Source organism: Doryrhamphus excisus, linkage group LG6 (genome assembly GCF_037039965.1).
Source record: "Doryrhamphus excisus strain RoL-2023G ecotype Guam linkage group LG6, RoL_Dexc_Guam_v1.1, whole genome shotgun sequence".
NCBI classification, from domain to species: domain Eukaryota; kingdom Metazoa; phylum Chordata; class Actinopteri; order Syngnathiformes; family Syngnathidae; genus Doryrhamphus; species Doryrhamphus excisus.
The window spans coordinates 8357377-8380635 of NC_136362.1; the positions used below are offsets into that span (position 1 = coordinate 8357377).

The 23259-nt window shown below is 39.4% G+C and overlaps 2 protein-coding genes across 3 annotated transcripts; both read right to left on the minus strand.

Annotated features, from left to right (window-relative positions):
* Positions 1 to 1688: 1688 nt before the first annotated feature.
* Positions 1689 to 14127, minus strand: lyn (LYN proto-oncogene, Src family tyrosine kinase). Of its 2 annotated transcripts, XM_058068391.2 has the most exons (12): positions 13923 to 14127; positions 11979 to 12055; positions 9716 to 9821; positions 9543 to 9641; positions 7909 to 8012; positions 7651 to 7800; positions 6140 to 6292; positions 4304 to 4486; positions 4143 to 4219; positions 2583 to 2736; positions 2339 to 2470; positions 1689 to 2191 (listed from the first exon to the last, which is right to left on the minus strand). In XM_058068391.2, the coding sequence occupies exons 3-12, from the start codon at positions 9730 to 9732 to the stop codon at positions 1989 to 1991; spliced, it is 1272 nt and encodes a 423-aa protein (XP_057924374.2). In that variant the 5' UTR covers positions 9733 to 9821; positions 11979 to 12055; positions 13923 to 14127; the 3' UTR covers positions 1689 to 1988. The 2 variants fall into 2 exon arrangements, with proteins under 2 accessions (XP_057924374.2, XP_078647475.1); XM_078791349.1 differs by lacking the exons at positions 11979 to 12055; positions 13923 to 14127 and adding an exon at positions 9936 to 10017.
* A 2090-nt stretch (positions 14128 to 16217) lies between these two features.
* Positions 16218 to 22216, minus strand: pkia (cAMP-dependent protein kinase inhibitor alpha). Its single transcript, XM_058067344.2, has 3 exons — positions 21977 to 22216; positions 21467 to 21657; positions 16218 to 19167 (listed from the first exon to the last, which is right to left on the minus strand). Exons 2-3 carry the CDS (start codon positions 21627 to 21629, stop codon positions 19094 to 19096), a joined length of 237 nt encoding a protein of 78 aa, XP_057923327.1. The 5' UTR covers positions 21630 to 21657; positions 21977 to 22216; the 3' UTR covers positions 16218 to 19093.
* Positions 22217 to 23259: the final 1043 nt, after the last annotated feature.

Below are 23259 nucleotides of genomic sequence, written 5' to 3' on the forward strand. Positions count from 1 at the left end.
TATGTATGTTTACTGTCGCCAAGTCCTCGATTAAATCAATAAATACAAAAACATTAACAGGCAAGTGTCAGTGATTTTACAAACAACGATATGATCTTTACATTAAGATTAAAAAAAGATAAATACAACAGGATACAACATCATGACAAACAAGGATCCAAGTATCCAAATCATCACAAACATGAAGGTGAGGTTTAACAATGATGTAAAAGTAGTTTGCTAGTAGAACTAAATGTGACATGTTGGTTTACAAAGACTGAAAAGAGAAACTGAAGTACTTCAATATGAAGCAGGTGATCAACGCTTGAAGAGACAATGACAAATCCAGCGTTTGAAGGAATCGTTCAAAAGGAGTTTTCACTGAATCGGGACTCACGGGTACTCTGTTGAAAAAGCAACAGATCGACTCCTTGCCTCAAATGAACTCTCCCTTCATAGCCTCCACAAAATGAACGATTTACTCGTCCGGCCCGTGACTCTCAGACTCACCAGTGCTCAATGAAGGCTCAGACTCATTTCACTGACTCACGGGTACTCTATGAAGACTCGAGTTTCGAGACTCGAGTTTGACTCACGGGTGCTTGATGAAGGTTAAAGTTTCACTGACTCATTGGTACTCTTTAGAGACTCAAATGCTCAATGAAGACTTGTTTTGACTCGCGGGTATTCTTTGAAGACTCCATTATGACTGACTCATGGGGACTCTTTGAAGGCTGGAGTTTCACTGACAAACGGATCGTTGACAAAGACTCGAGTTTAACTGACTCATGGGTACTTTTTGAAAACTCAAGTTTCACTGACTCACAGGTACTCAATTGGGAGTCTTTTTTCAGTGACTCATGGGTACTCTTTCAAGACGCGTTTCACTGACTCACGAGTACTCAATGAAACTCTTGTGTCAGTGACTCATGGGTACTCAATGGGGAGTCTTTTTTTAGTGACTCAAGGGTACTCTTTCAAGATGCGTTTCACTGACTCACGAGTACTCAATGGGGAGTCTTTTTTTAGTGACTCAAGGGTACTCTTTCAAGACGCGTTTCACTGACTCACGAGTACTCAATGGGGAGTCTTTTTTTAGTGACTCAAGGGTACTCTTTCAAGACGCGTTTCACTGACTCACGAGTACTCAATGGGGAGTCTTTTTTTAGTGACTCAAGGGTGCTCTTTCAAGACGCGTTTCACTGACTCACGAGTACTCAATGGGGAGTCTTTTTTTAGTGACTCAAGGGTACTCTTTCAAGACGCGTTTCACTGACTCACAAGTACTCAATGGGGAGTCTTTTTTCAGTGACTCATGGGTACTCTTTCAAGATGCGTTTCAATGACTCACGAGTACTCAATAGAGACTCTTCTGTCAATGACTCACTGGTACTCTTTGAAGACTTGAGTTTTACTGACTCACTGGTGCTTGATGAAGACTCGAGTTTCGAGACACGAGTTTGACTCACAGATGCTTGAGGAAGGTTAAAGTGTCACTGACTCATTGGTACTCTTTGAAGACTGGCGTTTCACTGACAAACGGGTCCTTGACAAAGACTCGAGTTCAACTGACCCATGGATACTCAATGGGGAGTCTTTTTTCAGTGACTCATGGGTACTTTTTCAAGACGCGTTTCACTGACTCACGAGTACTCAATGGGGAGTCTTTTTTTAGTGACTCACGGGTACTCTTTCAAGACACGTTTCACTGAATCACGAGTACTCAATGGGTGGTCTTTTTTTAGTGACTCATGGGTACTCTTTCAAGACGCGTTTCACTGACTCACGAGTACTCTTGTGTCAATGACTCACTGGTACTCTTTGAAGACTTGAGTTTTACTGACTCACGGGGGCTTGATGAAGACTTGAGTATCACCAATGCGTGGGTGCTCGACACGTATGATATAATATCAGATCTAATTACATTTGACTTAATGTATACATATATAATAGTTTGGATATTTGGTGTTTTTTTGGTGTTTGCCTCTTGCGTCACCAATCACCAGGTTCTACGGTTGATGCTGGTACTGTCCCTCCGTGGAAGTATAATAGTCGTCAAGGACACTCTGCATGTAGTCGAAGGTGGGCCTGTCGTCCGGCTTGCTCTTCCAGCAGGACATCATGATGTGGTACAGTTCAGACGGGCAGTTTTGGGGGCAGGGCATCCGGTAGCCATGCTGCACCGATGACATCACCTCGGCTTTTGTCATACCTGGAGAAAATCCAGGTGTGAAAATATGAACATTTGACATCTGGTCCACTTTTCGTTCTTAAAAATTGAGCTTTCGGTTTACGTTTAAACCTTATTGCCGCCATTACTGCCTGGAATTAAGAATCAATGTGTTTATTTTGTGTTCACCTGGATACGGCATTTTACCAAAGGTAATAATCTCGTAAAGCAGAACGCCAAAAGACCACATGTCTGATTTGATAGTGAAGGAGCTGTAGTTGATAGCCTCGGGAGCGGTCCACTTGATTGGGAACTTGGTTCCTGGAGGAGGACAAACACACCAATCAATGTGAAGGGGAATAGTTTTCTGGACCAAAATACCATTTTGACTCATCACTGACTCAAAGTTTAAGTACGCAAAAAACACACATACCTTCCCTGGCGGTGTACTCGTCATCACTTATCACTCTTGCCAGGCCAAAATCTGCAATTTTGCACAGCAGATTCTCCGACACGAGAACATTTGCTGCTCTCAGGTCTCTGTGGATATAGTTCTTCTTCTCTATGTATGCCATGCCTTCTGAGATCTGTAATGAGGTGAGGAGAAAAGAAGGTCAATACCGATTAGTAGGGTCGCACGATCATTATACGATAAATAGCTCAGATCACAAAAAGGCCAGATTACTCGTACTATGTATACTCCACTAAAAATCAAAATCAAATCAAATCAACTTTATTTGTATAGCACTTTTCCTGCAAAGACATGCAACACAAAGTGCTTATATAGGACTAAAATAGGACTAAAAAGATAAAAACATAACACTGGAGTTAAAAGCTGAAGACTAAGAGCATAAAATAGGACTAAAAAGATAAAAAAACATAACACTGGAGTTAAAAGCTGAAGACTAAGAGCATAAAATAGGACTAAAAAGATAAAAACAAAACAGTGGGGTTAAAAGCTGAACACCAAGAGCATAAAATAGGACTAAAAAGATAAAAACATAACACTGGAGTTTAAGCTGAAGACCGAGAGCATAAAATAGGACTAAAAAGATAAAAAAACATAACACTGGAGTTAAAAGCTGAAGACTAAGAGCATAAAATAGGACTAAAAAGATAAAAACAAAACAGTGGGGTTAAAAGCTGAAGACCGAGAGCATAAAATAGGACTAAAAAGATAAAAAAAACATAACACTGGAGTTAAAAGCTGAAGACTAAGAGCATAAAATAGGACTAAAAAGATAAAAACATAACACTGGAGTTAAAAGCTGAAGACTAAGAGCATAAAATAGGACTAAAAAGATAAAAAACATAACACTGGAGTTAAAAGCTGAAGACTGAGAGCATAAAATAGGACTAAAAAGATAAAAAAAACACAACACTGGAATTAAAAGCTGAAGACTAAGAGCATAAAATAGGACTAAAAAGATAAAAAAAACATAACACTGGAGTTAAAGGCTGAAGACTAAGAGCATAAAATAGGACTAAAAAGATAAAAAACATAACACTGGACTTAAAAGCTGAAGACTAAGAGCATAAAATAGGACTAAAAAGATAAAAACATAACACTGGAGTTAAAAGCTGAAGACTAAGAGCATAAAATAGGACTAAAAAGATAAAAAACATAACACTGGAGTTAAAAGCTGAAGACTGAGAGCATAAAATAGGACTAAAAAGATAAAAAAAACACAACACTGGAATTAAAAGCTGAAGACTAAGAGCATAAAATAGGACTAAAAAGATAAAAAAAACATAACACTGGAGTTAAAGGCTGAAGACTAAGAGCATAAAATAGGACTAAAAAGATAAAAAACATAACACTGGACTTAAAAGCTGAAGACCGAGAGCATAAAATAGGACTAAAAAGATAAAAAAAACATAACACTGGAGTTAAAAGCTGAAGACCAAGAGGATGATTAAGGAACATCCATTTAGTGTATTACTAAGGATTATTCCTGTGGAGCAAGATGATGAGATGCTGTGTCGGAATCACCTGTGCTGAGAAATCAATGAGCTTTGGCAGTTGTAATTTGCACCCGGCGTCGCTCTTCAGGAAGTCTAGTAGGCTCCCTAACATCCACAGAAGAGAAGAACCAACGACCTGATCAATATTTGCACCACCAAGCGTCTACTTTGTGCCATGACGTCGTTTACCATTGGCCATGAATTCAGTGATGATGTAAATGGGTTGCGTCTTGGTCACAACGGCGTAGAGACGCACCAGCCTGTCATGTTGCAACGTCTTCATGACGTTTGCTTCCTCCATGAAGGCTTCCACCGTCATGGTGCCTGGCTTCAGGGTCTTTACCGCTACTTTGGTTGTGTTGTTGTAGTAAGCTGGTGATGGAAACGGAAAAGGCCATAAATACAATACCAGTACATCCACGCTGTCTTAGCTTCTAAGACGCCCGCGAATACACATAAAAAGTTGTAAAATCTACAATTTTTTTATTTTATTTTATTTTATTTTATTTTATTTTATTTTATTTTATTTTATTTTATTTTATTTTATTTTGTGTTATGTTTGTATATTTTTTTGTATGTATATTATATTATATTATATTATATTGTATTATATTATATTATATTATATTATATTATATTATATTATATTATATTATATTATATTATATTATATTATATTATATTATATTATATTATATTATATTATATTATATTATATTATATTATATTATATTATATTATATTATATTATATTATATTATATTATATATTTATATTTTATATGTATTATTATATATTATATTATTACATTATTATTATATCATATCATATCATATCATATCATATCATATCATATTATATTATATTATATTATATTATATTATATTATATTATATTATATTATATTATATTATATTATATTATATTATATTATATTATATTATATTATATTATATTATATTATATTATATTATATTATATTATATTATATTATATTTTTATGTGTATTATCATATATTATATTATTACATTATTATACTATTATATCATATTTATTATATTATTATATTGTATTATTATAATTATGAGAAGGAAGTTAAGATGAGTTGCTAAAAAACCAACAGCAGCAGAAACTGAAATAATTTAACCCAAATAAAGTTTTTCAACAAAAAAAAATCCTTTCTGTTTGTATGATTTTCAGTTTTTCGTTTATGCGATTGTAATTTTGCATATAGTTTTTGTGAGAAAGCCCGTAATTTACATGGTTTGTGTCACTGATAATATTCAGCTTTGGGCGTTGTTTTGTCCTACTGTGTTCGACGGTCAGTAAACGCACCACAGTGCGCCGTTGCGTCGGTTGAGCGATTTATGACTTCTTTAATGCTTTTTTTTTAGCCTCATTTACCTCATCCCCGGGTTGATGCTGTGCGTGAATGAATATAGGTGAGTTTTTGGTTCCATTGTGTAGTTGTTTGTGATCATTTTTCGCTAAGTGACGCTCCTATGTTTATTGGTGCTAATAGTAGCATTCAAGCTAACTGTATGACCAACTATTGTTTTAATTAGCGTCATATTTACTTAATTTCCTTGTTGATTTCTGTATGTAATGTACGTTTCACCATCTCCCCGGGTTGATGCTGTGCGTGAATGAATATAGGTGAGTTTTTAGTTCCATTGTGGGTGCTGTGGAGTTGTTTGTGATCCTTTTTCGCTAAGTGACGCTCCTTTGTTTATTGTTGCTAATAGTAGCATTCAAGCTAACTGTATGACCAACTATTGTTCTAGTTAGCGTCATATTTACTTAATTTCCTTGTTGATTTCTGTATGTAATGTACCTTTGGCTCATTATTATGTTCATGTAATATGAGTTAGGTTACTTTACTTATCATTTATTTGTGTATTAGTATTGTATGTATGTTGTTATAGTACCATAGCAACAGATGACAACCTGCTGTGTTCTTTGACTTGTTGACTGTTTCAGTTTCGGAACGGATTGCTAGGAACTAGGAATGATTCTCTACACACCCATCCAGACTTCTCCAAACTGGCCTGCTCCGAGCTTCTTCACCATCTTTATGGACTCTTTGGAAATCTCCCAGGCATCTTTATCCCACGGCTTCTGAGCTTTGGGTTTCACACACGGACGGTCCAGTTTACAACACAGGCCGTCTGCTTTGTCTGGAAAACATACAAAAACATTAACGCACAATCAGGCATCAATTCTTCTATCGACCGATATGTTTTTTTGGGGGCCGATGCCGATACCGATTTTTTTCCATTATCCTTAGCCGATGGCCGATATTTGTGGCCGATACTGCTTTTGATCCCTCATTTTACATGAAAAAAAATGACCATGATAACAAATATTACAGGTCTCATGTTTAAACAAATATTTATTGAAATGTAAACACTGAACACAGTAGGATTCAGCTTTCTTAAACACACATTTAAACGGTATATCAGCATTAAAAGGAATAAATATTCAACCACGTGCAAAACATTTCTCTCGTAGTTTAAATTTATCTAGCATCGATGTGATGACTGCTCCTCCTCCACCCCCCCGCTTCCACACACACAAACACATCACACTGACACAATTTAGTACGATATATAAAACATTTCTCTCATCATGAAAGTTCGTGTTGTGCACGATAAAGACCTCTCCAATTCCTTCTGTGTGTGTGCGTGCGTGCTCGGAGAGAGCGCACACACGTAACACAACACGCACTTAACATGGGACTGAATTGCCAACGTTGCCATTAAAGCGGTGTTGGTAACAGTTGTACATATTAGCCTCCAACTACATCAACAGCTCCCTAATTCCAACGGTAGTGCACTTTTAAAGATGAAGCATTCAGCAGCATTCCTGGTTTTCAGACTCACAAACTAAACTATATTGTAGCGTCGCTGGGAGCACTTCCTGGTTCCCAGCGTGCTTTGCGGCACCGTCGATGTAAATAGTTTGTCAGTTTGTAGTTCAAGTTGCATAGTTGTTCATTCTTGTTCTGTTCAACTAGTGAGAGTGCTTTTATTCGTGTGTTGCGTTGGCATGTGATGTTTTTGGGGATTTTCTTGTTGTCACACCGTGACTTAAACCGTTGTGCCTAGCGATCACACAGTGAAATGGTGTAAAAAGGTGTAAAAAGCAAGCTAATCCTTTTACTTGTGAAAACGCGCCTTGATGTGATTCAACAGTGGGGGTGGGGTACTCTGCCGCCTGGGTAACACAAAGCTGCCCTGGTGGATGCCTGACTGTAAATCATGCGGCGGAAAAATACATCGGCGAACCCACGCACGAATCGGCCGATACCGATTCAAGTAAAAAACACAAATATCGCCCCGATATATCGTCCGGCCGATGTATCGGTCAATCCTTAGTTCAAAGTTCCCCTGTGGGACCTGGACCTTCTTCGCTTTCTCACATTTCCACAAGAAGGTTAGGTGTTCAGACTGAGAAATGCAAGGACAGAACTATGTACTGAAGACCATAATCCACCATTACAGTAAAGAGGTCCCACTGTTGAAGATACACTCACTGTGATAGTGTTTGATCATGGTGTTGATATCAGTGAAGGAGATCTTTGGAGAGATGTAGAAACCGCCGTTATCCAGCATCCTGATCTTATAGTGTTTGACTGATTCTGTCTCGTCAACGTCCAAATCTCGCATGGACAATGAGTAGCTCCCTTTGGGTAAAAAAAAAAAAAACGTGAAAAAAAGGCTGAACAAAAGTTGAAGTTGAAGGTGTAAAATATTTATGGATGTGCCTCACCGTGACATTGTCATCTCCGTACCTTTTGAAGTTTCACTTTCCCTGATAAGAAAGGCCCCGGGTTTGTTTGCCGGCGCCAGCAGCTGCCTCTCAGCATCCTTTCTTGTGATGTCCTTGAAAAACCACCTACACAAGACAGTACAGTACACACTGATGGAGCTATAGATGGGGAGTAGCTGGGGAGGAACTGACTCCTTTGGGTTTTGGTGATAAAAACGGAAAAATATTTGTCCCCCCAGGTTCTTATCCTTCTCCAGGAGAAGCTCTTCCAGTTTGTTGTAAAAGCCGAATCACTTTGACCCAGTTTGGATACGTTTTTTTGTAATCCATCCATGATTTATATAGCATTGTATGCTCCTCAAGCAAGCCTTTGGGACCAGTTCTAAGGGGGGGTGTATCAACACACCAGACTAAGACCAAGACTAAAAGCAACGTCCACCCACTGAACAAGACCTGAATTGTCTCAACAGATACTCCCAAGCTTGCAAGGACTTCCGACTCACCATTAACCCTGAAAAAGACCAGGTCAGGCCAGGAGAAGACCCAGTACAACTGGCCTAGGAACGCCTAAGGATCCGCGAGGAGGAACTGGACAAAGTAACAGAACATCCTGCACAAGTAAGAAACTTCCTTTTGAGACTCTGGTTTTGTGTTATTCGGCCAAAACTGGGACCCTAGTAGATGCCCTAGAAGATTCTACCAGGGTTCTACCAGGTTGGACTAAGGGGGAACTTCTACACAGAATTGGTGCCGTCCCGGTCCCAGTCCCCAGTTTATTGTTATACCGAGGACCGTGGATGTCAGTCACCATGATTGTTTAGTTTAAGATCAATTAATCAAAGTTCCCGGCTGCACGGTGGTAAAGTGGTTAGCGCGCAGACGTCACAGCTAGGAGACCTGAGTTCAATTCCACCCTCAGCAATCTCGGCATGTTCTTCCGATGCGTGGGTTTTTCGCGGGTACTCCGGTTTCCTCCCACATTTCGAAAACATGCTAGGTTAATTAGCGACTCCAAATTGTCCATAGGTATGAATGTGAGTGTGAATGGTTGTTTGTCTATATGTGCCCTGTGATTGGCTGGCCACCAGTCCAGGGTGTGCCCCGCCTCTTGCCTGAAGACAGCTGGGATAGGCTCCAGCATTACCCGCGACTCTCGTGAGGATAAGCGACATGGAAAATGGATGGGTGGAAAAATAGTCACAATTTAGTACAGGGGTGGGCAAACTACGGCCCGGGGGCCACATCCGGCCCGCCAAGTGTTTGAATACGGCCCGTATTGTATTGTATTGTAAAGTATTGAATTTAAACTTAACACACAACCTTGCAGGGCTGCATGGTGGTCGAGTGGTTAGCGCGCAGACCTCACAGCTAGGAGACCCGAGTTCAATTCCACCCTCTGAAATCTCTGTGTGGAGTTTGCATGTTCTCCCCGTGCATGCGTGGGTTTTCTCCGGGTACTCCGGTTTCCTCCCACATTCCAAAAACATGCTAGGTTAATTAGCGACTCCAAATTGTCCATAGGTATGAATGTGAAATGAATGAATGAATCAAAGTTCCCAATGACACAAAATCTTCAAAGAACAGTGAAAGTTGACAGAGTGTACCCTCCCACCATATTTGTTTACACATCAAGGACAGTTCGGCAGACAGACTCACTGCTCCGTTTCCATGGTGTCTGTTTGGGCAACGTAATTGGATGGGATGAAGCCCTGTTTGTCAGATGTCAGCAGCTTTGCTTTCCACCATTCGCCGTGCCTGTAGTGAGCAGTCAAATGTTTGTTTTCACGTGGGAAGTGAGTGTAGCGTCGCACGTGAAAATGACTACTCACTCCTCCAGGATTGTCATCTTTTCTCCTTTCTTGAATCCGAGGTCGTCGGGGTGCACAGCTTCATACGGGTAAAGGCCCACCACTGTTTTGCCAATCTTGCTTTGCTCTGATGTAGTGTCAATCAAGTGTTATATTTTGGCATTACAAAGGGAATTCATTCAACAGTGTAGCACATTTAAGCTAAGTCGGTAAATAATGTCAGAGGCCCTTTAAAACTTACCCTCAATCTTCTGAAACACCTGACCAGGCAACAGGCAGTTATTCTGCAACAGCAGACAGTTATGTTATTTTTTTTTGTCTGCCATTACCATTACCATGTTGTTTGCCGTACTGGATAACCCACATACTGGCCAACTACTGTCTGAACCCCATTTAGCAGGACAGAAGCCTGGTCCTCAATAAGTATTTATAGGAACTCATACATGTACAGGAGATCCCCGAAAAACAACCACTAAGTCATACAGCCATTTTTTATGCACATCTCGACACATTTGCAGTAAAAGTTGACTGTAGTCCAGAACCCTCTCCTTCTCCTCTCCATCACTCGCCATCCAACCCAGGTTAAAGACCAAAACATGCCAAAAATATATATAAAAAAACCTGTTTACCACCTTTGATATATGCTTTTAACCATGCTTAGAGCCCTCTAGACATGAAACAGCACCCCTATAGTCACCGTGATACCCTCATTACACACTATAGTAGACATAATAACAGAATATAAGACATATGACATAAAAAACCTGTTAACCACCTTAACGATATATACTAGTTTTAATATGATTAGAGCCCTCCAGACATGATGTTACACCCCTATAGTCACATTTACACTGCTATTACCCAATATAGTAGACATAATAAGACAAAATAAGACATATAAAACATGTTTACCACCTTCTATATGTCCTTTTTACCATGATTAGAGCCCTCTAGACATGAAATAGCACCCCTATAGTCACCGTGATACCCTCATTACACACTATAGTAGACATAATAAGAGAAAATAAGACATATGACATAAAAAAAACCTGTTAACCACCTTTGATATATGCTTTTAATATGATTAGAGCCCTCCAGACATGATATAACACCCCTATAGTCACTTTTACACTGCTATTACCCAATACAGTAGACATAATAAGAGAACATAAGACATATAAAACATGTTTACCACCTTCTATATGTCCTTTTTTTACCATGATTAGAGCCCTCTAGATATGAAATAACACCCCTACAATGACTTTTACACTGCTATTACCCAATGTAGTGAGTTTCATTTTGTTTGTTTGTTTGTTTGTTTGTTTTGCTTCCGTGGCTGTGACTTCAAAAAGTGGACCATAGGATCCAGAAGTTACATTCAAGCGAAACTCAGGTACAATATGTGCAATACTACATTTTGTTTACTGAAATTCTGCATCTTGTTACTGTATAGGTTATTGTTTTTTTATGTACATATATTTACACTTATTTTGAACAGCACCTGACACTTTTATATTTATATTGTTATTCCTTGTTTTATTTTTATACTTTTCCTTATTCTTATTTTTACTTTCTACAAAATGCACCGTGGAGTTGCACTCAAATTTCGTTCTATGCAATACAATGACAATAAAGGCGATTCTGATTCTGATTCTACTCCTTATCTGGGAATCTTTCCATATACGGAATTCAGGCTATTTGCGGACACGTCACAGTTAAGGAATTTAGTCAACTGTTATGCAATCACAGGTCAATTTCACCCCTGAAATTTAATTTCCTCCTTCAGGGGGTCCCAAAACCCCCAAAACATTGAAAAAATGTGCTTTGTTTGTATCTGTGTGTCCCTGTGTCACTTCAGGTTGGTCGTTTTTTGAATTAAGTTTGACAAATTAATTTCACGAGGATCACGATGCACGTTTCAGCTCACATTATCGCTAACTTTCACACCGTGACTCTGATTCCTTGTGCTCGTGAATCATCTTACATTATCGTTCATTAGCGGTGAGTAATACAGTTTACACTTGGGGCTGGATCTCATCTCGCAATGTCGGAAAGTCTTAATTTAGCAAGAAATGTTATGAAAGAACAACTGTTGTACAAACAATTTGATCCGTTTAGTGCAATTAGAGTTCATTCTACAATATAGGTCTTTACTTTGGGGGGTCGCAAAACCCCCAAAATTAACAATAATGTCAGTTGTTTGTTTGTTGAGAATGGGAGGGTTTTGAGGCTGGATGGAGTATCATCGTGTCCAAAAGTGACTTATAACTCCCGTGTTCAATACCGTGTGCTGGCCAGTCTTCCCCTCAGCAGCCTCGCCCAGCCTTCGGTTCAGCGCGGACTCGATGCAGCCCATGACGTCTGCATGAGGAAGTGAGAGAAAGTGTAACAGAAAAACAAACGGTATGAGTTTGCACCTGCATTTTTGAGATGACATTTTCAATATTTGATTGTCTTTGCGGATGCTGTAACAGAAATACATGTCATAGATTGTGTTTATGGTCATTAAATGTGAGAAAAATCGATATTCTCCCTCACTGGGAGCAAATAAGATAATAATGTAAAGTATAAATATTAAAGTAAATAAATATAATAAATATAAATAGAAAAAACAAAAATATAAAATAAATATAATAAATATTAAATAAATAAAATAAATAAAAAAGTCTTGTTATTGTGAGAAACAAACAAAACAAATAATACGAGAATAAAGTCAAATGGGTATTACAGGAAGAAAGACATAATTAAAATGTACAAGAAAAAAGTAAAAAATAAAATAAAATCATACAAAAAAAGGCAACAACAGAAATGAAAAAAAAACTTAAACAATAAATATTAAATAAAAAAGTCTTGTTATTGTGAGAAACAAACAAAACAAATAATACGAGAATAAAGTCAAATGGGTATTACAGGAAGAAAGACATAATTAAAATGTACAAGAAAAAAGTAAAAAATAAAATAAAATCATACAAAAAAAGGCAACAACAGAAATGAAAAAAAACCTTAAACAATAAATATTAAATAAAAAAGTCTTGTTATTGTGAGAAACAAACAAAACAAATAATACGAGAATAAAGTCGAATGGGTATTACAAGAAGAAAGACATAATTAAAATTGACAAGAAAAAAGTAAAAAATAAAATAAAATCATACAAAAAAAGGCAACAACAGAAATGAAAAAAAAAACGTAAACAATAAATATTAAATAAAAAAGTCTTGTTATTGTGAGAAACAAACAAAACAAATAATACGAGAATAAAGTCAAATGGGTATTACAGGAAGAAAGACATAATTAAAATTTACAAGAAAAAAGTTAAAAAAATAATAATAAAATCATACAAAATAAGGCAACAACAGAAATGAAAAAATTTTAAATAACAATTAAAAAAAAAGTAAAAATATTACAAAAAGACATCCAGACATACAACGTGCTCGGTCATTAGCGTAATGCAAATATGCAATATTTCCATCGCTGCCTCTGTTACTACCTCAATCATATTTATTTATTTAAAAACCCAATACAATACATATCATTATTACAGTCATTATTTGCACTATGACCCATTTATCATTGCACTAAAATTAATATATCTGCAATATGTCTGCTCCTGCGCAATACTATGCGTATATTTTGGATATCTTGTATATATCTTGTATATATCTTGTTAAATTGTCCTTTTTACTCTACTTTTTTATACTTTTTTTTTTTTTTACTTGACTACTGCACTGAAAGGAGAAGCTTGTTGTACATCTTGTATAATAACAATAAAGGCCATTCCATTCCATTCCAAAAAAAAAGTAATATTTTAACAGGAAAAATAAAATAAAAAAAATATATAATAATTATAATCTTATGAGGAAAAGATAAGAGAATACAGGAATAGAGTCATGCCTCTGGTTAGGTTTTTTGCCAGTCAGCAAACAGCCGGAAAAGTGAGGAGGTGTACGCACACGGCACGGCACGCTACACAGTGACCACCATGACACTAACTTCCTCCTTCAGCAGTGCACTAAGTCAAGTAGTTAAAGAAAAGAAAGGACTCTTCATCGGGTTCAACTTTCTACTAACCCAAACTGTGTGCATTGACAAGGGGGGTGGGGGGGTCAGTGATAACATCTCTGCAAGGTGTGACACCTAACAATCCATCCATGGCGCAGCACACAATGACATTGTGTTCCTCTCTCACCCCCCCCCCCCCCACCCCCCATCCCCCAGGCATTGTGCTTACCTCTCGCAGTGCCAGCAAGCCGTTAATCCACCGTGGACGTGCTTACGGGTCGCCGGTTTTTCCTGTGTGGGTTTTCCACCGGACCGGCCCACTTGCCGCTGGTCCGCTGGTGTTGGTCCTGACAGGCGGGTCGGCCCCCCCTCAGAATGAGGAACTCTACAGAAACGGGCTGGGTATCTTTCTTCCTCATTCAAACTTCCTGGTCCAATTGTCTAATGATTATTTGCATAATCAGCGACACACACACACACAAGCTACACAATGTAAGTATTAGCCAATGACAACACAGTCATCTACCAATGTAAATATTAGCCAATGACAACACAGTCATCTACCAATGTAAGTATTAGCCAATGACAACACAGTCATCTACCAATGTAAATATTAGCCAATGACAACACAGTCATCTACCAATGTAAGTATTAGCCAATGACAACACAGTCATCTACCAATGTCAATATTAGCCAATGACAACACAGTCATCTACCAATGTAAATATTAGCCAATGACAACACAGTCATCTACCAATGTAAATATTAGCCAATGACAACACAGTCATCTACCCAATGTAAATATTAGCCAATGACAACACAGTCATCTACCAATGTAAATATTAGCCAATGACAACACAGTCATCTACCAATGTAAATATTAGCCAATGACAACACAGTCATCTACCAATGTCAATATTAGCCAATGACAACACAGTCATCTACCAATGTAAATATTAGCCAATGACAACACAGTCATCTACCAATGTAAATATTAGCCAATGACAACACAGTCATCTACCAATGTAAATATTAGCCAATGACAACACAGTCATCTACCAATGTAAATATTAGCCAATGACAACACAGTCATCTACCAATGTAAATATTAGCCAATGACAACACAGTCATCTACCCAATGTAAATATTAGCCAATGACAACACAGTCATCTACCCAATGTAAAAAATTAGCCAATGACAACACAGTCATCTACCCAATGTAAATATTAGCCAATGACAACACAGTCATCTACCCAATGTAAATATTAGCCAATGACAACACAGTCATCTACCCAATGTAAATATTAGCCAATGACAACACAGTCATCTACCCAATGTAAATATTAGCCAATGACAACACAGTCATCTACCAATGTAATTATTAGCCAATTACAACAGTCATCTACCAATGTAAATATTAGCCAATGACAACACAGTCATCTACCCAATGTAAATATTAGCCAATGACAACACAGTCATCTACCCAATGTAAATATTAGCCAATAACAACACAGTCATCTACCAATGTAAATATTAGCCAATGACAACACAGTCATCTACCCATTGTAAATATTAGCCAATGACAACACAGTCATCTACCCAATGTAAAAAATTAGCCAATGACAACACAGTCATCTACCAATGTCAATATTAGCCAATGACAACACATTAATCTACCAATGTAAGTATTAGCCTATGACAACACAGTCATCTACCAATGTAAATATTAGCCAATGACAACAAAGTCATCTACCAATGTAAGTATTAGCCTATGACAACACTGTCATCTACCCAGACCACCACACTACCACCACCATATTTGACTCTCGCCACGCTGTTGTTCTTCTGAGATGTCACATGTGAAAAAAAGTGTAAATCTTAACAAAAAATTTTAATTCTAGGACAATAAAATCTATTTTTTTAAGAATGACTCCAAAAGCTTAAACTTCAAATATTAAAGGAAATTTATGACAATTTAAAAAATATGTATATTTGTATCACCATATTAGAAAATAATTTTTGGACTAGTTTGGAAAAATGCTATAATTCTCCAAAAAACAAAATATTATGGGAATAAGTCATATTAGTCATATAATTCCTTTTTGAAGTGTTGAAAAGGTAGTCATTATCACAGTCATGATGTATGATGCCCCCTGCAACATCTCCACATCGCCGGCTGCCGTTTGACGCCCCTGCGCCACCTGAAGCTCCATTGTTCCATGGAAGAACGATGATGGTGCGAAACAGGTGGGATCTCCTTGTCCTTGGCCAGTGACGTTGGAAGCCATCAGGACCGTCAAGGGAGAAGAAAACCTTCTTCCACTTTTCCATGCCACATATTTGTTGCTCTCCTGCTAATTCCAAACCTTGGAAGAGCTTTTCTTCTTCTCGGATGGTTATGGGACTGCACCGGGCACCGGTACCAACCTTCATTTGTGTCCAGGATGGTTCTCCAGGTTGTTCTTTTTGGGTTCTACTGCTAGACTTTTTAGGTCCACCAGCCTCAGTTTGAAATGCCCGTCTTACCGCGTCCAACCTCGGCAGGCCTCGCTCATGCAGCTCAACAATGCCACCTTGTTCAAAGTCATCTCACTAGTTGATAGACAGACACGGGCAAAACGTCAACAGCCATTTATTTGACTTGGAACAGGGCGAGTAGAAAATAGGTCACAGACGGTACGTACAGTTATACATCTACCCAACTCATGCTCCTCACATTCCTACAGGCCGATTTATAAACAACACAGTGTTGTCACTACGGTCACGTGATGGTCGTGTACAAATGGGGGAAAAACCTGATTGCAGAAGGAGGAATACGTGCAGGATGTTCCTTCATGCATGGATATGCGGGTATTACTCATCATATCAGGAATGTTCTATGTATTTCCTTCAGTGGACACGCTCACACAAACATGATAGCATGATAGCATACGTAACTGGATGCTCCGCACCGTACCGCATCATGATCTACAACATAGGAAGAGGTACGTGGATATTTGGCAAAACTACTGTCTGAACCCCATTTAGCAGGACAGAAACCTGGTCCTCAATAAGTATTTATAGGAACTCATACATGTACAGGAGATCCCCGCAAAACAACCACAAAGTCATACGGCCATTTTTGATGCACATTTCGACACATGTCCGGAACCCTCCCCTTCTCCTCTCCATCACTCGCCCCTTTAACGCCAGGTTAAAGACCAAAATATGCCCAAAATATATATATAAAAAAACAGTTTACCACCTTTAATATATGCTTTTAACCATGCTTAGAGCCCTCTAAACATGAAATAGCACCCCTATAGTCACCGCGATACCCTCATTACGAACTATAATAGACATAATAACAGAAAACATATGACGTACAAAAACCTGTTAACCACCTTAACGATATATGCTTTTAATATGATTAGAGCCCTCCAGACATGATATAACACCCCTATAGTCACTTTTACACTGCTATTAACCAATATAGTAGACATAATAGGAGAACATAAGACATATAAAACATGTCTACCACCTTCTATATGTCCTTTTTACCATGATTAGAGCCCTCTAGACATGAAATAGCACCCCTATAGTCACTGCGATACCCTCATTACACACTATAGTAGACATGATAACAGAAAATAATACATATGACATAGAAAACCTGTTAACCACCTTAACGATATATGCTTTTAATATGATTAGAGCCCTCCAGACATGATATAACACCCCTATAGTCACTTTTACACCGCTATTAACCAATATAGTAGACATAATAAGAGAACATAAGACATATAAAACATGATTACCACCTTCTATATGTCCTTTTTAACATGATTAGAGCCCTCTAGACATGAAATAGCACCCCTATAGTCACCGCCATACCCTCATTACACACTACGGTAGACATAATAACAAAAAATAAGACATATGACATAAAAAACCTGTTAACCACCTTAACGATTTATGCTTTTAACATGATTAGAGCCCTCCAGACATGATATAACACCCCTATAGTCACTTTTACACTGCTATTAACCAATATAGTAGACATAATAAGAGAACATAAGACATATAAAACATGATTACCACCTTCTATATGTCATTTTTACCATGATTAGAGCCCTCTAGACATGAAATAGCACCCCTATAGTCACCGCCATACCCTCATTACACACTACGGTAGACATAATAACAAAAAATAAGACATATGACATAAAAAAACCTGTTAACCACCTTAACGATTTATGCTTTTAACATGATTAGAGCCCTCCAGACATGATATAACACCCCTATAGTCACTTTTACACCGCTATTAACCAATATAGTAGACATAATAAGAGAACATAAGACATATAAAACATGATTACCACCTTCTATATGTCATTTTTACCATGATTAGAGCCCTCTAGATATAAAATAGCACCCCTATAGTCACCGGCATACCCTCACTACACACTACGGTAGACATAATAAGAGAAAATAAGACATATGACATAAAAAAAACCTGTTAACCACCTTAACGATATATGCTTTTAACATGATTAGAGCCCTCCAGACATGATATAATAGCACCCCTATAGTCACTTTTACACTGCTTTTTACAAAACTGAGCGGTCGTCTCCCAACCTTGAAGGTTGCTGGTTCCATCCTCCGCCCTCCCGTGACCTTCTGGCAACGAATGACGCTCGGCAGCTTTAAAATTAAAATTAAAATCACAGGGCACATATAGACAAACAACCATTCACACTCACATTCATACCTATGGACAATTTGGAGTCGCTAATTAACCTAGCATGTTTTTGAAATGTGGGAGGAAACCGGAGTACCCGGAGAAAACCCACGCATGCACGGGGAGAACATGCAAACTCCACACACAGACGGCCGAGGGCGGGAATTGAACCCTGGTCTCCTAGCTGTGAGGTCTGCGTGCTAACCACTCGACCCGCAGACCCATTTTCTCATCTTGTATTGTCAATTTTGTAGGAAGCACACGCCATTAACCGGCAATATAATCCCTATCAGCACTGCCGCCGCTACACACATGCTAGCCTGGCTTCCATCCTTTACATTAGCACGTCTCAGCGATCTCACAAATTGCTTGCACGGCTCCTAAACCGGCTCCCCCTTTTTTTCCCCAGTCTGGCACAAAATGATCTCTAATAATATGATATATGATATATTTTTGTCATCATTTCACTTGGGAGTATAAAGTGCGTGTTCCAGCTCATCGTTTTTAGGTTTTGGAGTGACTGGCTGCTTCATGAGTCACCTCAGCGGGAGTGGTGGTGATGGACAGGTACGGGCGCTCCTCGAGCCTGGGGCCACCCGCTAGGTGTGAGGGGGCGGCGGCGGCGGCGGCGGAAGGGTTGCAGGCCCATACGGGCAGCCGGGATCCATGCCTGTGGCAGGTTAGCTGTTCCTCTGCTGCGCCTCTCTTTGAGCCGAGGAGGACGAACTTTGGTTGTCGTCTGCGTCGTTGGCGTCTGAGTAGTGGAGGAGAGATTCTAGTTTTATTTACTTATCATTTCATAATCAATAAATATGAATATAAACACAATTAAATGTAGATATCATAATAATCAGTTGATATACAATTAAAAATCATATGGAAAATGTGGGGCGGCACGGTGGATGAGTGGTTAGCGCACAGACCTCACAGCTAGGAGACCTGGGTTCAATTCCACCCTCTGAGTTTGCATGCTCTCCCCGTGCATGCTGGGTACTCCGGTTTCCTCCCACATTCCAAAAACATGCTAGGTTAATTAGCGACTCCAAATTGTCCATAGGTATGAATGTGAGTGTGAATGGTTGTTTGTCTTTTTGTGCCCTGTGATTGGCTGGTGACCATTCCAGGGTGTACCCCGCCTCTCGCCTGAAGACAGCTGGGATAGGCTCCAGCACCCCCGCGACCCTCATGAGGAAAAAGCGGTAGAAAATGAATGAATGAATGAATGGAAAATGTGAGTGTAGGCTTCCCAGCATACCTTGCGGGTTACACATTTGAATCAAATCAAATAGTTTTACATGTGTTGTCCCGGGAACGCTTCTCGCCCGAAAAACAGCTAGGATAGGCTCCAGCACCCCCGCGACCCTCATGAGGAAAAAGCGGTAGAAAATTAATGAATGGAAAATGTGAGTGTAGGCTTCCCAGCATACCTTGCGGGTTACACATTTGAATCAAATCAAAATAGTTTTGCATGTGTAGTCCCGGGAACGCTTCTCGCCCCCGAAGACAGCTGGGATAGGCTCCAGCACCCCCTGCGACCCTCGTGAGGAAAAGCGGTAGAAAATGAATGTATGGAAAATGTGAGTGTAGGCTTCCCAGCATACCTTGCGGGTTACACATTTGAATCAAATCAAAATAGTTTTGCATGTGTAGTCCCAGGAACGCTTCTCGCCCCCGAAGACAGCTGGGATAGGCTCCAGCACCCCCTGCGACCCTCGTGAGGAAAAGCGGTAGAAAATGAATGAATGGAAAATGTGAGTGTAGGCTTCCCAGCATACCTTGCGGGTTACACATTTGAATCAAATCAAAATAGTTTTGCATGTGTAGTCCCGGGAACGCTTCTCGCCCCCGAAGACAGCTGGGATAGGCTCCAGCACCCCCTGCGACCCTCGTGAGGAAAAGCGGTAGAAAATGAATGTATGGAAAATGTGAGTGTAGGCTTCCCAGCATACCTTGCGGGTTACACATTTGAATCAAATCAAAATAGTTTTGCATGTGTAGTCCCAGGAACGCTTCTCGCCCCCGAAGACAGCTGGGATAGGCTCCAGCACCCCCTGCGACCCTCGTGAGGAAAAGCGGTAGAAAATGAATGAATGGAAAATGTGAGTGTAGGCTTCCCAGCATACCTTGCGGGTTACACATTTGAATCAAATCAAATAGTTTTACATGTGTAGTCCCGGGAACGCTTCTCGCCCGAAAAACAGCTAGGATAGGCTCCAGCACCCCCGCAACCCTCATGAGGAAAAAGCGGTAGAAAATGAATGAATGGAAAATGTGAGTGTAGGCTTCCCAGCATACCTTGCGGGTTACACATTTGAATCAAATCAAAATAGTTTTGCATGTGTAGTCCCAGGAACGCTTCTCGCCCCCGAAGACAGCTGGGATAGGCTCCAGCACCCCCTGCGACCCTCGTGAGGAAAAGTGGTAGAAAATGAATGAATGGAAAATGTGAGTGTAGGCTTCCCAGCATACCTTGCGGGTTACAATTTGAATCAAATCAAAAATAGTTTTGCATGTGTAGTCCCGGGAACGCTTCTCGCCCGAAGACAGCTGGGATAGGCTCCAGCACTCCCGTGACCCTCATGATGGAAAAGCGGTAGAAAATGAATGAATGAATGGAAAATGTGAGTGTAGGCTTCCCAGCATACCTTGCGGGTTACACATTTGAATCAAATCAAATAGTTTTACATGTGTAGTCCCGGGAACGCTTCTCGCCTGAAAAACAGCTGGGATAGGCTCCAGCACCCCCGCGACAATGGTGAGGAAAAACGGTAGAAAATGAATGAATGGAAAATGTGAGTGTAGGCTTCCCAGCATACCTTGCGGGTTACACATTTGAATCAAATCAAATAGTTTTGCAAGTGTAGTCCCGGGAACGCTTCTCGCCTGAAAAACAGCTGGGATAGGCTCCAGCACCCCCGCGACAATGGTGAGGAAAAACGGTAGAAAATGAATGAATGGAAAATGTGAGTGTAGGCTTCCCAGCATACCTTGCGGGTTACACATTTGAATCAAATCAAAATAGTTTTGCATGTGTCGTCCCGGAAACGCTTTACCTCCCCCTCCCGCATTGATGTGCAGCTGGGACAGGGACAGGGTGAGGGGGAGCTCTCGGCCCTCGGGGTCCGTGGGACTCTGCAGTATGTCATACAGGGCGTTCCGACGTCCGGTCCGCCCAGAGGCGATGAAGTCTGCGTAGGTGACCTCAACATCAGACATGGCTTGAGCATCCTTCACACAGCAACACCTATAAGAGGGGTGCTTTTAAAGATGCATTCAATGTCCTATTTGCTACATTTTGACATTTGTTTACATTCATATAAACACACCAAGATTCGATTTTTGGCACATTCATGAAATCTACCTTATAAGTAAAGCTACTAAGCCACAATTAGCATGCTAAGACGCTAAAAGCCACAGAAAGGGTATTGTCGACAATTTAAAGGGAATGAATCAGATCTGATGCATCTTTTAGTGCTACAAAAAGACTTGGGGGCTCATTATGACCACGCTCGTAAATACATCATGACGTCACCTTATTGTGTCCCATATCAGCCGTCACTTACCTTCGGTATTGGGCTCAGTTGCACAGTAATGGGGTGACTTCAGAGGCTGAAAAGCCCCACAGGCTCGGCATCGTATCGTTAAAATACTAAATAAACTGACAAAACTAAACACCGTCGTAAGAGAAAGACGAAAAACTCGACAATAAAATAACAACAATGTGTTTATCACGTTAGCAAGAGAAGACGGTGCCAGTAAAGTCTCTCAATCCTCAGGCCTTATCATCTTCCTCCTTTTCAGCCAATCAGGTGCCGGTGTGCTGGAGCTGAGCGCTGATTGGACGACACACACAAAGGATGAGAGGAGACCCCGCGAGTGGAGACCGATGCTACATTCAACGTCACCTCGGAGAAAATGCAACTATTCCAAAAAGAAACGTAAATATGAAAGAAAACACGAACTTTTAATGATATTTTAGTCTTATTTTCAAAGAATATGTTATTTATAAGTACTGTACGTGTATAGCGTGAATAACATTTTATTGAACGAACCAAACAAAATCACTAATTCGAAAAATATTATATATCTGTATAAAAACGGGAAAAAATATATGGTGCAATACTTACAAAACCACAAGATGGCAGTATTGTAAGCATGACTATCAACTAACAACACTACCGAGTGTCACAGGTTTGGAAGAGAAACGCATAATACTTGATGACTTCAACAGCACCACCCCCTCAACATAATCATGCAGAGTGAGAGTTCAGGTAAACAACAACAAAAACAATACTATTTAGCGTGTTATCATGCACTAATATCGGTATCAAGTTACCATCTACATGTTGCTTCAGGAACCGGAACAAAAAGCAGTGGTATCATCCGCAAAAAAAACCAGTTTTAGGTCTTTCGTGATTTTGCAAATGTCACTGATGTACAAATTGAACAGTTTTGGCCCCAGTATTGACCCCTGGGGTACTCCGTACCTTCGTAACTTCTGGATAATAAGAAGACCGATTGGTCGATAGTTTGCAAATTGGTGTTTGTCGCCGTTTTTTTAAAAATTGGAACTACCTTAGCTGTTTTCATTTCTTGGGGGAATCTTCCAGTATGAAATGATAAATTACTGATGGTTCTACGATATTAAATATACAAGTATAATTTTGTGATTATTTTTTTATGAATTTCGTGAGTTTATCAAAATATTGCGCATTGATCGTGATTTTTTAATTAATATACATCAGTAAAAATAAAATAAAAATAAATAAAATAACAATAACAACAACAACAATAATAATAGTAATAATAATAACAATATATTAATTCAATACATATTTTGTAAATA

What these genes read in the sequence shown, in the direction of transcription:
- pkia (XM_058067344.2), bottom strand. Translation starts at nt 21,629, where the DNA reads ATGTCTGATGTTGAGGTCACCTACGCAGACTTCATCGCCTCTGGGCGG. An exon ending in CATCAATGCGGGAGGGGGAG is followed by an intron (nt 19,168 to 21,466) that starts GTAAAGCGTTTC and finishes TCCACTACTCAG; the next exon opens with ACGCCAACGACGCAGACGAC.
- lyn (XM_058068391.2), bottom strand. An exon ending in GGAAAGTGAAACTTCAAAAG is followed by an intron (nt 7,801 to 7,908) that starts GTACGGAGATGA and finishes TTTTACCCAAAG; the next exon opens with GGAGCTACTCATTGTCCATG. An exon ending in CGAGTACACCGCCAGGGAAG is followed by an intron (nt 2,471 to 2,582) that starts GTATGTGTGTTT and finishes GTCCTCCTCCAG; the next exon opens with GAACCAAGTTCCCAATCAAG.